The sequence below is a fragment of the Phalacrocorax carbo genome, chromosome 4 (genome assembly GCF_963921805.1).
Source record: "Phalacrocorax carbo chromosome 4, bPhaCar2.1, whole genome shotgun sequence".
In the NCBI taxonomy this organism is placed as follows: domain Eukaryota; kingdom Metazoa; phylum Chordata; class Aves; order Suliformes; family Phalacrocoracidae; genus Phalacrocorax; species Phalacrocorax carbo.
In genome coordinates, this window is record NC_087516.1 from 27439776 (window position 1) to 27454232 (window position 14457).

Consider the following 14457-nt stretch of genomic DNA (forward strand, 5'->3'; position numbering starts at 1 on the left):
ATTTCTGCCAAATGTACTTGGATGAAGTCTTCAAGTCTGCCTCGCACATTTGAAGAAATTAGATAAACAGTACTTGCACAGGCAAGCAGAGATGTCCATATGGATTTATTTCTATCACACCACAATCTCTTCTTTGTGAATCTTTTAGTTTGAATACTTATGGATGGCCTGGACTTGCTTCAGAGAAACCCAGTGAATTCTGCCCTGCCAGAGACAACCTGGTTGGTGAGGGGCCTTCCAGGAGCACATACAAAAATCCCGCTTCCAATCTGAGCTGCAGTATTCATCAACAGGACTTTTAGCCACACAGAGTACACCTCAAAAAGCTAGACCAGAGCTTTTAAAATAAGCTCCTATGGTCTATGGGATGTTTAGGAGACTTAATTCTGATGTTATAGACTTCCATCTATATTCTTAGAAAGAAAACAAAACCAAAACCAACCTCATCCAACAACACCCCCCCCCCCAAACAACTGCATGCACATACATGCATCTAAGGCTACTATATACGCGTACATGCGTAAGCAAACACACTAACAAAATACGACTATCTATTTCAAGTACAGACACAGTTTTATCACAACAAATAAATGAATTTGGGTTCGTAAGTCAGACTACTTTGGTGTCATGTTGAATTCAAACCCCAAGAGAATTTATTTTTGTTGACAGCTGCATCTGTTTATGAACAACTGCTTTTCCAAGTTCGTAGGAATTACATTCCCTTCTAAACCATCTTTTGCTCACAATAACTTCAGGGACTGAACATGTCCTAAGTAAAATACTCAGTTATTTCAGCAGTGAAGTAGCCACCTTTATGTCATACCTAGTATAACACACCCTGCTGCTCCCACTGTGCCTATTACTATAAAAGTTCTTCTGTCTTAAAGAACGATGTATAAAGCTCTTGTAAAACCTCTAAAACCAACAAATTCCAAAACCATTCTATTTCTTCTACAAAATACAGTGTTTATGAGGGAAAATGCTGAAGTATAACAACTTCAATTACTTTAATCTAGAATAATATACATAATTCATTTTAAGTAGTGGAGGCAACAATGGTGATGTACAAAATCTACATACATACATGGGTAAGAGGTTATAATAGAGAGGAAAACCAGCAAGAAATTGTATAATTTCAAATTCATTTTTTCCTTACGTATCCAAGTGCTTAAGTTAATTCCTTGTGGTTTCCATTAAAATGTAGTAGTTATATAAATGCCCATATACCATTTTTCCCATAACATCTTATGTAGGAGGTGAGATTTGTGGGTCTGAATTATCTCCAAGTGAGGGAGGGACATACACCTAAATTTCCCACATCCTGCATGAAGTTTTAAATTGCTGAATTATACCATAGAGGTGGAGTTAAAGGCCCTCACTCTTTTACTGGTCTAAAGCTTGATTTAGTTGCTTCGAGAACCGCTAGAAGAATATCTTTCTGAAACAAGCAGGTATTCTCAGTTTCTGATTCCCACTGAGAATGCACACTGAACTTCTCGGCTCAGGAGGTACCGGCCATGCCCAGAAGCAGACATTCGTGTCTGGGAAATGAATACTAAACTTCAGATGTTTCTGGAACTGAATGGCTTTCAAAATTTGGGACTGAAGTCCCAATTAGATCAGCACAGGCAGCAATTAAGCATCTTTCATGGATTCAGTCCTATTTGCAATATTCAGAGCAGGTTTACACAAATGGGATAATAAATGAAAGAGAAACCAGTAATTACTGTCAAAAGGTTAAAGATACAGTACAATAATGCATTCCAAGCAGCACATTAGCAGAAAAGGAAATGTGTGCATGACAAGCAGCTGCTTGTGCAATGTTATGGCACCTCAAAATTTTGAGGCATTTTACAGTTTCAAATACTTTGCAAATTTGTAAAATTGAAGGTGGAAAAAAAGCCTTAACCCTATGCACTACTTGTGCTACCTCATTATAAAAAAACAGGCCTCCAGCTAAATAAGCCCTCTACTTCTGAGTTCTGAATTTGGTAAGACTTCTCTTTAGAAAATTAAAACTTACTAAAGAACTGCAAAGGAGCTTACCCGTCTGTTCCTCCTCACTAGACCACATAATCATAGCCTGTTAGTTGAGTTAGTTGAGTTCCATTTTCACAAGACTGAAAATTAATTCTATTTTAAATAAACAAGGCTACCACACTGAAAGTATAAGAGAAACAACCCTCTTATACACCTCTAGTTAGCAGCAGGATCCAATAAAGATTAGGCCTGTACTAAGGACTGAAACAATATGCTTTGCACACATTTAGATATTAGTTAAAATATACTTTTACCTCTCCTGACATATCAGGTGCCATAGGAATGACTGGCCACAAAGAAGAGTAGATTCCAAAAAACACTACCCAAAGTGCTATGCTGCCCCAGATAGCTATATGGCTGAACTGTTAAACAAAAAAAGAAAACAGAACAATCATCACAGATGTACTATGACATTAAAGAGTTCTTTGCTACTTAGTATTTACAATGTGATTCTGATATATTGGATGAAATTTCCGTGTCTTATATTAATTTAACTCTGCTACTTCAGTTAGCTATTTCTTAAAGCAAGATGATACTTTCAGCAGTAATATTACTGCATTTTAAGCCAATTTAAGTTCAATTACAATCAGGCCAGAGTAATTTGATTTTTCTAGTTTAAGGATTACTTTAAGCTGTATCCCAATGTCTTCCGTATTAAACATTGTATTCTGTATTTGGATATTTTGCCTTTCCAGGCAGTAACCACAGTTTAGTTTGATACTGTGACCAGGGCTGACAAACTGTAAGGGTATAATATAATAAATAAGAGGAAAAGAATACAAATATTAATCCATCATGTTTTATAGAACATTTTGAGAATATGGTAAAGACATTTGCTTACCAAAGTCCAATATGAGGTCTCTAATCCAGCCTTCAAACACACAGTTAGAACCACAAACTTAAAAGAGAGAGAGAGGATTCTTATTTAATATGGGAATCTTAACATACAGAATTGATCAGTTTTGTTACACTTTCAGGAGAACAAATGAAAGTTTAATGATTTTCATACTTCATGTTTACTTGCACAAGTGAAATAAGGGAAAGGACAATCAATCTCTTCAATTTAAATGTGATTTCCTTAATAATACTCAACAAAGTACTGTGTGTGCCAATGCACCTAGCTGTGTAATAGGATCCAAACCAAAGTTCATAAAGCAGATGGCAATCATTTCTATAGACCTGCAAAAGCTACAGAAAAGCCCTTCCACTTTAATAGAATCTGCTCCCCCAAAAATGTAGGACGCTAAGCAGCCCCAAAGTGAAATTCATTTAGCCCACAGCAGGCCGGTTTTTCCCCTCTTTTTTGCTAAGTGCGTGCGCTTAGACCTGAAGTTTAAGTGCCCCTTTGAAATGACCACAGTAAAATGCCACTAGAAGATTTAGATATTCACCCCAGTAATGAGCTAGCAATAGAACACTAAGAATTATTAACTCTGCAAGTCTGGCTCTTACTGAATCATTAGCTTCTTCACTGATGGTATTTTGGTTACACAGAATGGTTTGTGAAAAGCGCAGTCCACTTCAGCAGAGACGGCAGACCCCCTAGTTATGAAGAGGATGACTACTACTTTCTACATGAAGACAGATCTAGAAGATCTAGATGTTGGGCTGAAAACTTGCAGTTGATCAAGCTTACACTAGTGTAAATTAAAAAAAAAAAAAGTTTCATTTACTTCATTAGTACTTTGTTAGTAAATTAATTATCTTTGCCAAACCCTGAAAAGCCAAAGAACTGAATGTTGGCAGCCACAGATCAATGTTCTGCATACAAAACAACGTGTTGAATGAGTCTGATATGTCATTTTCATTCTTCCCTCTCATCTTTACTCTTTTGATGTCTTTACACTTTTTATGGAGCAGTCTCTGAAAACGTCATGTTATTGTCCTGTAGGACATGCTCCATTTTAATTTAGAGATGAGCAGTAGTATAAAGTTTATAATCCCACAGCAAGGTCTAGCTGATTCAGGAAAATTGTTCCTCTTCTTCCTTTGCAATTCACACAAACAAGTTTTCTGTTTAGCAAAGAAATAGTTATTACATTTTGTAACTCGTGTGAACACGCATCGCAAGTTTTGCTTTATGTGCAATCTGAAGAACATGAGGCTGAAAAACGGAGTCACAAAGACCAAGCTCCAACTGTAACAGCTATAGTTTAAACTCTAGTTTGTTGGCCAGGTTGGCAGCAATGATGTAAGTGAGTTTGTCTGTGGTTGAACTTCAAGGAGCCTTAGAAACTTAGCAGAAATTTACTTCAGTCAGAAGCTGAAAATAACTGGTTAGACATATTTGACAAGTCTTTCACTATGTCTGGTGCACAGAAGGATATAAATCCTGCCAGAAAGTTTTCACCCTAGCTATAAGTTTATGCTTTTGTCTCTGGAGTCTCCTATTTCAACTACTGCTGCATTGGTAAGGATTAAAAAAATCACAGTCCCACAATTCCATTACCTAAACCACGTGTGAAATCTAATTACAAGAAAATTAAGGACCACAATGAGTGTTATAATTTACTTATTATATCCAGTTCTGGTGCTCTGTTTGGATGAATGAAAAAACTGAATTAAGGCAAAAAAAGTACTTCTCATCTGGTACGCTTGCTTCCTACTTTTAAGTCAGTTGTAAGAAAAGAAAACATCCTTCTTTAGGATCAGATCAAGAATTCTTGTTGCATAGGCAAAATGTATACACAAAACAAACACTGCAGAAAAATATGAAAAATTACTAATGCCTACGAGGGTAACAGAAGGTTACTGTCAGGCGTGGGTAGGTGTAATTCTGGCAGTTTGGTTCTCCCCAAAAACACATCCCACAAATCTTAGTTCCATGTGGCTCTATCCCTTGTCTAAGGCCCCATGATAAATTAAGAGAGGAGAACAGAGTTGTATCTTCACAAGTCCACAATCCAGTTCCATCCCAAATAACCTGGGATTTCTCCAATGCAGAAACTTACCTTAAATTAATGAGTGTGCTAATTAGGGAATTACAAATCCCATTATTTAAAAAACAGACAGTTTCCAGTAAAGCACAGATATATCCTCTGCATCTTTATTAAACTGCTTTGTTTTAAAAACTGGAATTAGAATGTAAAATGCACTTCAAAGCTTCTCAAAGAGTCATTCAAGTGTCATTTCTTATGTTTAAGGCACTACAATGAATCAAGTCTTCTATGTAGAGAATTATAAATAATAATAAACCCACACCTCTTTAAGAGTTAAAGATAGTGCCAACATAGACAGTCAGCTGATAGAGCACCAGATAGATGTAGGAAGACTTACAGTGTATACAGTGTTCCCCAGGAGCAGGTAATCTGAAGTTCTACCATTGCCAAATACAGTACCTGGAGAAGGAAACAGAGATAAAAATAAAAACATTTAAGTGTTTAAACATTCACAATACTAATATATATATATAAAAAAATCTTGTTTTTAGTACAAAAGAGATGGTAGCACTTCCTACAGGGTACTAACAGCAGATCTCACCTTGACCTCTATTGAACAGTAGAGCTCTATGACTGTTAATTTTTAGTTCTTTAAAACTTTCAGTAACTTCATGAATTATGCTAGAAACAGGAGCTTCTTGTAACATCATATACCGATATGACCAATATTGTATTCAGCAATAATTCAATCAGAGTGACTTTTAAGATCAGAGATACAGTACATTACCTTCAGAAAAATATGAAATATCAGTCGCTACAGTGTACATTGATTGTAACATATAAGTAAACAGAAAGCTTAGAGAGTCAGATTTTAATTGGTTCTGGGTATTTCTGTATCGAAACTTATCTTTGCTCTTATCTGTATTTCTGAGATTTAGTTTAAGTAAAAATACAAACTATACTCAATTTTAATTCTTGAGATGCTTGTTACTCATAACATTTTCAAAATGTACCCAACTCAAATCTGTTGATCCATTTTGCACACATGGATACACACAGAGCATTTATTGCAAAAAGTCAGTGCCCTAAAGAGATATGTTTGCATAAAAATCACATCTACTGTAGTTCTTAAGTTCAGAATTCTGAAGCAGTGCATTCATGCTTATTTAACAGAACTTTTTGTATGACTATTATTAGAGCACAGGCTTTTCTGATCCCAGTTCTGTGAAAGTCCTTGGCACACAGACAACATGCAACTGAACTACCTAGAGGGAATTCCTCATTCTCAGTTAGATGTATTGAGCTTGCTAAATTTTTGTGTGTTCAGTTCAGAAATGCTTTTAGCACTTGAGATTGCTCATACACTGCAACTAAACCAGAACACTTACTCTGCTGTAGCGGTTCTAATCACTGGGATATTGCTTTTTACTGCTATCTTATAAAGAGATATCAAAATACTGTGCATGTAGTAAGGCAGGATAAAAGTACAAGAAAAAAAAAAAAAGAAAAGTCAACCCCACTAACGCTGAGTGAGCATGGGGAAGGATGTTTTTAAAAGCTGTGTTTGGGGAAAGAGAAGAATAAAGGTATGTTGTTTTGGTGTGGTTTTTTTTCTTTTTTTTTCCCCCCTGGGGTGGGAGTGGGTTTACAAGTCCTCTGACTGGGGGGGGGGGGGGGGGGGGGCAGAAGAAGGTGACAAACTGATAAAAAAGGTCTCTAGCTGAAAACAATTATTTCCCACTATCCTCATCTAGCATATGGCACATTAAATGCTGCTAATTAAGTATGTTTTTATATTTGTGTTGAGTGTTTTTCCAGCCTCCGTATCACCTTTACACATGCTTGAAATGAAACTCATTTTTGCTGTGGAAGAAGAGTGCTCCTTTGTAAAAGCTTTTCAGGACCTGTGAGGCCAGTTTATCACAGAAAAAATCCCCTCTATTTATTGATATTCAGGAAGAGACAGCAGGTGAAAATTCACACAAAAAAGCCAGAATAAAAATGCTTGCAAATAGTCCTCCTTAACCTCTCCCATTCCAAGATGAGAAGCTCACAACAGCTACCTCCTTAGCTGTAGTGATACTGGTTGCATTCCTGGCACTTCCCCAATTTAACCTTCTCCCTGGACAGACTAGGACACCACAAAGACTACAAGGGCTCTGGAAGCCTGAAAACAAATCTGAGACCATGGCTCATTTTAAGGGTTATACAAAAGAGGGAACAGTTGGTAGATTTACTTGTGCATGCCATTTACTGTTATGTTGACAAAGTAGCATCAGAAGAAGCTTCTGTGAAGATATATGTCCTTGTCAGTTTTCATATCCACTGGAGTGCAAAGACTCTAGTTTTGTGTACTGTACAATGGTTAGGTCCCATGGAGCAAATTCTGACAAACAATTCTTACAAATCCATACCTATTCTCTGGTCGCATATTTCTTAGTAGGCTCTACTACAATGCATGCAGTTTGAAATTTTCCACTTACAGACAAGAGGTGGACAAGTGAGACTAAAGAGTAAACAGGAGAAAATGCTCAAAGAAAAGGACAGACTGTGAGGTCCGAGAGATTTTCACAATCTTCAGCATTTAATTTTCAGTGTTCTAATAAATATCTGCTCAAACATGCTCTTCGATGCTTTATAATATAGACCTAGCAGTAAAGAGCATGAAGAGGATAAAGCACAGGAATAGGCAGGCAGCCGAGTCTGTTCCCATCAGTCAGAGCACTGAAACTCAAGCACCAAGCTGAGCTATCCCCTCTTCTTCCCATTCCTCCTTTCCTGTCTCAGGATCCTCCTGTGCCTCTTCTTTGTTAAGAGAAGGTGAAGGCTGAGACCTGTTCTCAGAAGTTCCTCTCTCAGGTGGATCTCTCTGGTACTCATCAGCTCCTCCCTAGGAAACTTTAGCATTATTTCCTTTTCCTCTTTACACACACAGCCATCAGAGATTTAATTAACAGCAGGTCCCATCCTGCACTCACTTTCCCTTCATGCAGAACTCTGCGCACCAGCTGGACGCACGGCAGGTACTGGTTCTCTGCCCACCAGGTACACAATCCCCAGATCTCAATTCTGCTCCCCTTCCTCACCTGGCCTTTCGCTAGGAATGAAAGAGGAAGACAGAAGGCAATTTGTTCAGACTTGCAGAGGCCACCTTGCCATCAGGTCGGTTCTAAGCCAGGGGCTGTGGGCTGAAGAGGCCTGCACTAGAGAGCTCTCACAAGTGCTCGTGCAGGAATCTCAGCTTTGCCATTCACAACAAACTCTATTCTGCTTCACCGCATATACTCATTTAACATTTCTCCATCACATAATGCATAGATCTCTCACACTGACTGGCTACAGCTTTGAATGGGGATTTTGGTTTGGATTTGAGGTTGTGGTTTTAGAGTATGCATTGACATTTTGGGACCTCTTTCCTTCTGGGCTGCCTAAACCTCTCCAATGCAAACTGCTGCCACTGAACTCGCATCCAGTGGCCTTTCAGAGAAAACAGGCCGCGATCTACTTCCCTTAACCCATCAGAAGTCACTGAGTATAAAATACCCTGCATGAAGTTTTTCCTTTAATCTTTGCGGGCACAAGCAGCTGTGACCATCATCACTATCTAGTCTCAACAGTGCCCAAAATGTCCATGAGATTATTTCTGTCCCTACGTCAGGGCAGACTGCCTGGCTACATCAGGGAAACTACTAATTTTACAGAAAAGCTGCAGGGTACACACTTTTTTCCCCCTCCCCACAAAGCGGAAGTGAAACAAAACCCCACCCCTGTGAGAGCTCCCATAAACCTTCCCACAAACTGGAAGCAATGCTTTCAAGTTTTCTCTAACTAATACAGCTTTCCTCCCAGCTGTCCCATTTCCTTCTGCAACTCAGGTGCACATACAACAGTTGAACTAGAAGAATGACAGAACTGAGCTGTCCAAGACGTTCCAGTTTCCTCTGTCACAAGCCTACTCATATAGATGTAAACCAATGGGCTAGTCTGACCCTAAAGTAACAGGAGAGAAGGTATACACATCAGCCATAAAAGCTTACAAAATGTAAGAGACAATGCAAGGGACAGTAGTGATTTAGGATCCTGCAGGTGTTTTCTGTGGTAGCATATTATATTAAAAATAGCATAATTAAACAGCAATCTCTTTTCCTCCATCTTGTTTAAGTTTACTTAAAACCTATTCATATAGTTTTATGCATATGTACATATTATTATTCCTACTTTTAAACAGATTTAAAATAAAACATTTTAAATATACTGCATCTGCTCTAGTTCTAGAAATAGTAGCCTGAAATTTAATCACACTGTACTGTTAGGGTTTATAAAGCTTTCCTAAGAAAAAAGAAGGTATTTAGATATTTTGTACATTTCAACATTTATATTTTTATTTTTCATAACACTTACCATGCTGGAGGGCTTTTAGTGGAAACCAAAACAGAATGAATGAGTGGAAGAGGCCATTTAAACAATGAACCCAGAAAACCTAAGGGAAAACAGAAAATCCATGAGAACCATTTGCAATAAACTAGCTCTGTGAACCCTGACCTTTCTTTTTATCTGTGTGTTAGATTCACAAAATGTGTTTCTTTCAGGCCACCACTGTGAAGTAATATAACTGACAGGCACTTTCTGCCTCTTAGCTCTTCATGGGTCATTTGTTTATTTTTATGTTTTGAAAAAAAGTGTTTATTATCGCCTCCTTTTAATTTCAAATCTGAAGGGAAATTACAATGTATGCATATGGGAATATAATCAGAAAAATGAAACTAAACCAGACAACTGGAACAATTGTTACATTCTAAGTAGGGAATTAAAAAGGACTCTAGCTTTTATAATTTACATTTTCTGAAAAAAGGAATTCGGAGAGTAAAACAATCAAAACCTGAGTTTTACATATACCTGCCTACATATTTCCACAAAGGAATTAAAAAAGGACAAATAAGAGTATCCTCCTTAGATTTCCCCTTACATGCTCCATTCCTGAAGTGTACAGCTTCATTATATTAAACTTTCTTTAATGTATTTGCTAAATAATTCAAGTTTTACTTTCAAGCTTATTTTCATTTGTAAATTTCTGAAAAGAACTGTATTAAGTTTAAGGATAAACAACCTATTGATGCTTTCCATAATATATTGTATAAAGACATAAAAAGACATAATCAAAAATATGTAACCCACTTCCTTCAGGATAGCAACCATGTTTTTCATTAACAATGCTTTTGACAATCAAAGCCTTTATTGTAACTAACTGATGTGTATTATAAGTGTTAAGGTGTTCAAACAATTGAAATTAAGTTGCCTGCCTCACAACATTTTCCACAATGTCTCAAAGTCTTTTGTTAGATTATACAACTACACTAGGTTGTACGATCCAATTTACACTCCAACACTTTGCACATTTGAACTTGTGCTACTCATTAACCTTTGTCTCTCCTTCTTGCTATGTCATTACCAGAAGTTTTTATTTGACAGAAAGCACAGGTGGGTGCAAGAAAAATTAGTTCTACTTTTCCATTTTCCTGACCAGTTCTTATTGTCACATGCTAATCCTTTAACCTCTGTCATGACCTCATAACCTTTGATCCCTTTTACCATAACAAACATCTGCATCAACATTCAAGGCAGTAATGTTTCCAAATCTTTAACACCAACCATTCAACTTATATAGGTGGGAATTTTGTAGGTGGGAGGTTTGTAGATGTTTACTCGTAGCAAGAATTGTATGGGAATAGCCACAGAATTTCCAGTGAAGTCAACAATACATATGTGCAATAATAAAAATACTATAGACTTCCTTAAAACCAAAAAAAAATCCAACAATTGTAACTCATGACTTACATTATTTATTAAAACTATCACAACACAAAAGTGTCTGTATCAATGGACTATGAAAAGTCTGGTATTTGTAAAGCATTCCCAGTGGCACAAGAAACTATTTTCCCTATCTTCCTTACAAATTTCAGGTTTGTTTTTGTGGGTGAATGGATGAAATGAAGAAGAAGAAAAATGTCATATGCTTCAGTGAACAAAGATAGTTTAAAAAAATAATTCTATATAGATAGGCGTAGTCCAGTTTTACAGCACAAGTGGCACAGATATGAGAGCTAAGTATGCTGTATCAGCTCCGCACATCTACTCCAGACCAGCACATGTGGGCGTTGTTAATTCAGTGACAGATTGAAAATGTCCCCAAGTTCAACATACCATGACATTACTTGAAATATAGCAATTACATCTAGAAAAAGCAAATAAAATCAGAAGGAACTCTTACAAACATCATGCATTCACGAAATTGCAGAGTCAGGAAAAAGTATCATTTATGTTTTTTGAGAGATTATTTATGGACAAACCTATAGAAATTTTGTATATTTTATATATTGAAGAGTCCTACATTCTTCTACTACTTTTTGTGCTAGTCTCTCCAAGATGAATGTCACCCATTTCCCACCAAAAGTAGCCTCAGATTCCTTATGATCCACAATCTAAACTGTCTCCAAGATTTTTTTCCCCGATCAACTCAAAATTAAACCATAAAATCACAACTGCAAATTAACAAAGAATAGTACCGAGTCCCTCCCTCTACAAATCTAATGACAGTTCTTATTGTCCTCTGCAACACTTCTCCACAGGCTTCAGTAATCCATTTCCATATAACAGTACAAATACATACAGCCTAGCGACGGAGAGGTCTAATCGCTTCTGCCTATAGAAGACAGCTTTATTACTAGCAGAGAAAAAAAATCAGGGCTGAAAAAAATAAAATGCTTGCTGTCCATTTCTGTATTTGCTAAAAATGGATAAATTTGATTTCACAGACAAGTGGACAACTGGAAACAGTACTAATAAAAATACCTTCCATTTTTAAATATGAGCAGCATAGAACAAAAAGGATAACTATACTGAATTCCTCTTAATTTCTGTTTTAATTGTATTTGATTTTTTAAATCTACCTTAGTATTAAAGTCCAGTGCATTTTGGGAAGTCTTGTATAACTCTGGATATTTCAGCATGTTTTCTTTTCGACAGGATCTCTCAAATATTCCAAGAGTTAGTGGAGGCATTGCTGTAAACATCTAATAGATTAAAACAAACAAACAAACTTATTGCAAAACTTTAGAGGTGAGTACTTGCTTAAAGATTGCTTACTCAAGAAATTTAGGATTAGGATTGAAAATAACTGAAAACACACAGATCATCTTACCACATTGTAGAGACCTATACACCATCTTTCAAAAAGAATTTGTCCAGAAAAGCCATTGACAAAAGCAAACCACACCTGAAAAAGAGAACCGTATATTACTCAAATGTCCTGTGAGGTGTGATTAATAGATTTGCTTTTCTCAGCTTCACATAAAGGGCTATCCCTAGAACACATTTACAACACAGCTGAGGATGTTATGGCTTAAACGTATTAAAAAATATATACAAGAATAAACCCAACTTGTGTTCAGAACAGATAATGGGCTATCCAGTCAAATATGTGAGCAATTCATTTCAAGGAGGAAGCTATTTTCAGAAGGAAATTAATGTTTGTTAAGTATTTAAGAGTGATTTAGCTTACTGCATTTGTACTGTACTTAATTCTTAATGAAATAAAAATTCTGAGAAATAGCAGGGGAAAACAAATATCACAGGAAACACCTACAGATTAGAAGCAGTCATCATCTTCTAATCATTAGCAAACCTCCTAACTAATTCATAAAGTAAGCTGTGAAAATTGTACCAATAGTCCTTCCTCATACATGAAATTCACCAGATCACTAAATCAACTACAATTACTCAGTTAACAAGCACTAACTCAACTACAGAATATTTTAGAGGTGCAGTTGGAAATCTCTTTCATTGCATAATTTTATCACTTTTTGCCAAAAGGTTAAAAAAAACAAATTTAGTTTGAAAGGCATGATGACACATTTTCTTACATTTTTTAGTATAGCATGCAGCATAACTGCTTTCTTCTGTTTCTCACTTCACGCTCATATTATTTCAATGACAAAGTGTAGAAGCAGCATCTCTGATGAATCTTTATTAACAAACTACACTGAAATGACATTGCCTACGACAAACATAGGCTGTAAGGTGACAGAAGCTAGGATCACCTAAACACCATTCTCTCAGTTTAAGACTCATATTTTTCAAGTGAACGTTTAGATCCTCTTTGCAGAGACTTTGCTACAGTTAACATTTCATTTGACTTTATTATGGAAGCCTGAATTGCTACGATCACTATGTATGTTTATCAGGGCTGGCCTCCAGGTGACCAGATTCTATGAACAAGCTCAGCCTTTCATCATATTGTGGAATGTTTCAAGATGTTTGTGAATACTTTGAGATGGAAACCCCCCTGAAATTAGCAACTATTAACACTAAAAATGGGAGTTAAATTCCAGCTAAAATTGCTATTTGTTCAACCAATAAATGAAAAGTAAGCAGATTTTTTGGGTGGCCAATTATTGGAGCAAGATTGCATACAAAATCATGAATATTAGAGGCTGCAATACAGAGATATAAAATACACTGAATTTTCTGAAGTCTTACAATGCTAAATTTCTTTACTTCAACTGAACTGTAACAAGCACTCTGTTTTCTAACTTTTCAGTCTATTCACTGAAAAGAGAATGGAATTACTTTATGCGAGTTGAATGAGATTTTTATAAACTCTGTGTATTCTGATTTTTGACTTTTGGAATAGGAATTATGATTTAACTGTGATAAATTTAGAAGACATTTATTAGCAGCAGCATCTCCTCAGTAGCTGAGTACAAGGGAGTGAGATGAGTGCATGATCAGCTGTGCATTACTGAACAGTTAATTATGCGCTCAACATCAGCACAATTTTTGGATGTTTTAAAACTAAGCTAAATGTGTGAACCTGATCCAGAACCTCATCACCACTGCTGGAAAGTTGTGCTCCTCAACCACCTTCTCTCTTTTTAACCTTCTCATTATACACAGTTCCTACATTCATTTACCCCCAAGCCTAGGAAGACAGCTCTTGAGAGAGGACTGAAGGACAGATATCATTATGTGATTGACCCCCTTTTTTTTCTTGTTTGAATCAAATACCAGAGTAAATTTTAGAATTTTTAATTTGAAAGGGTTTAGGGTGGTGGAAAAGGACAGTTTTAATAGAAAATATGTGACTGAGTAGTTGGGCACATGTACATTTACATATACACATATGTATACATATAAATACGCATATGTGTCATATACGTATACTTCTCATGGCTGGTAAATTCAGAGTTTAACAAAAGTGTGACTCTCTAGGAAGAAAATAAAACAGACCACAAGGAGACATATACCTGACCCTTCACAACCAAGGAGTATATGCAAAGAACATTAGTTTTCTGTTGTAACAGTCAAAATGTTATAAAAGTTTAATTTAAAAGAAAGGCCTGAACATGTACTGAATCTATTCCATATATTCACTTTTATTAAAGGTAAGTGACGCTTGAAAATGTTTTGAAGTGACTGTTTTAAAGAAATGCAAGAATTTATGATAAAAATTCAATTTACAATGAATATCATATATGAAGTC

The 14457-nt window shown here is 36.3% G+C and overlaps 1 protein-coding gene across 4 annotated transcripts in view; it reads right to left on the minus strand.

The window, feature by feature from the left end:
• ATP8A1 (ATPase phospholipid transporting 8A1) overlaps positions 1–14457 on the minus strand; it is a 125469-nt gene that overhangs the window by 22418 nt on the left and 88594 nt on the right. For all 4 annotated transcript variants that reach the window (XM_064449359.1, XM_064449360.1, XM_064449358.1 and 1 more), the window contains 6 exons: positions 12118–12192; positions 11867–11989; positions 9321–9399; positions 5317–5378; positions 2882–2938; positions 2295–2402 (listed from right to left, as the gene is read on the minus strand). In XM_064449359.1, the coding sequence (XP_064305429.1) occupies positions 2295–2402; positions 2882–2938; positions 5317–5378; positions 9321–9399; positions 11867–11989; positions 12118–12192 (504 nt within the window). The remainder of the gene's footprint in view (positions 1–2294; positions 2403–2881; positions 2939–5316; positions 5379–9320; positions 9400–11866; positions 11990–12117; positions 12193–14457) is intronic.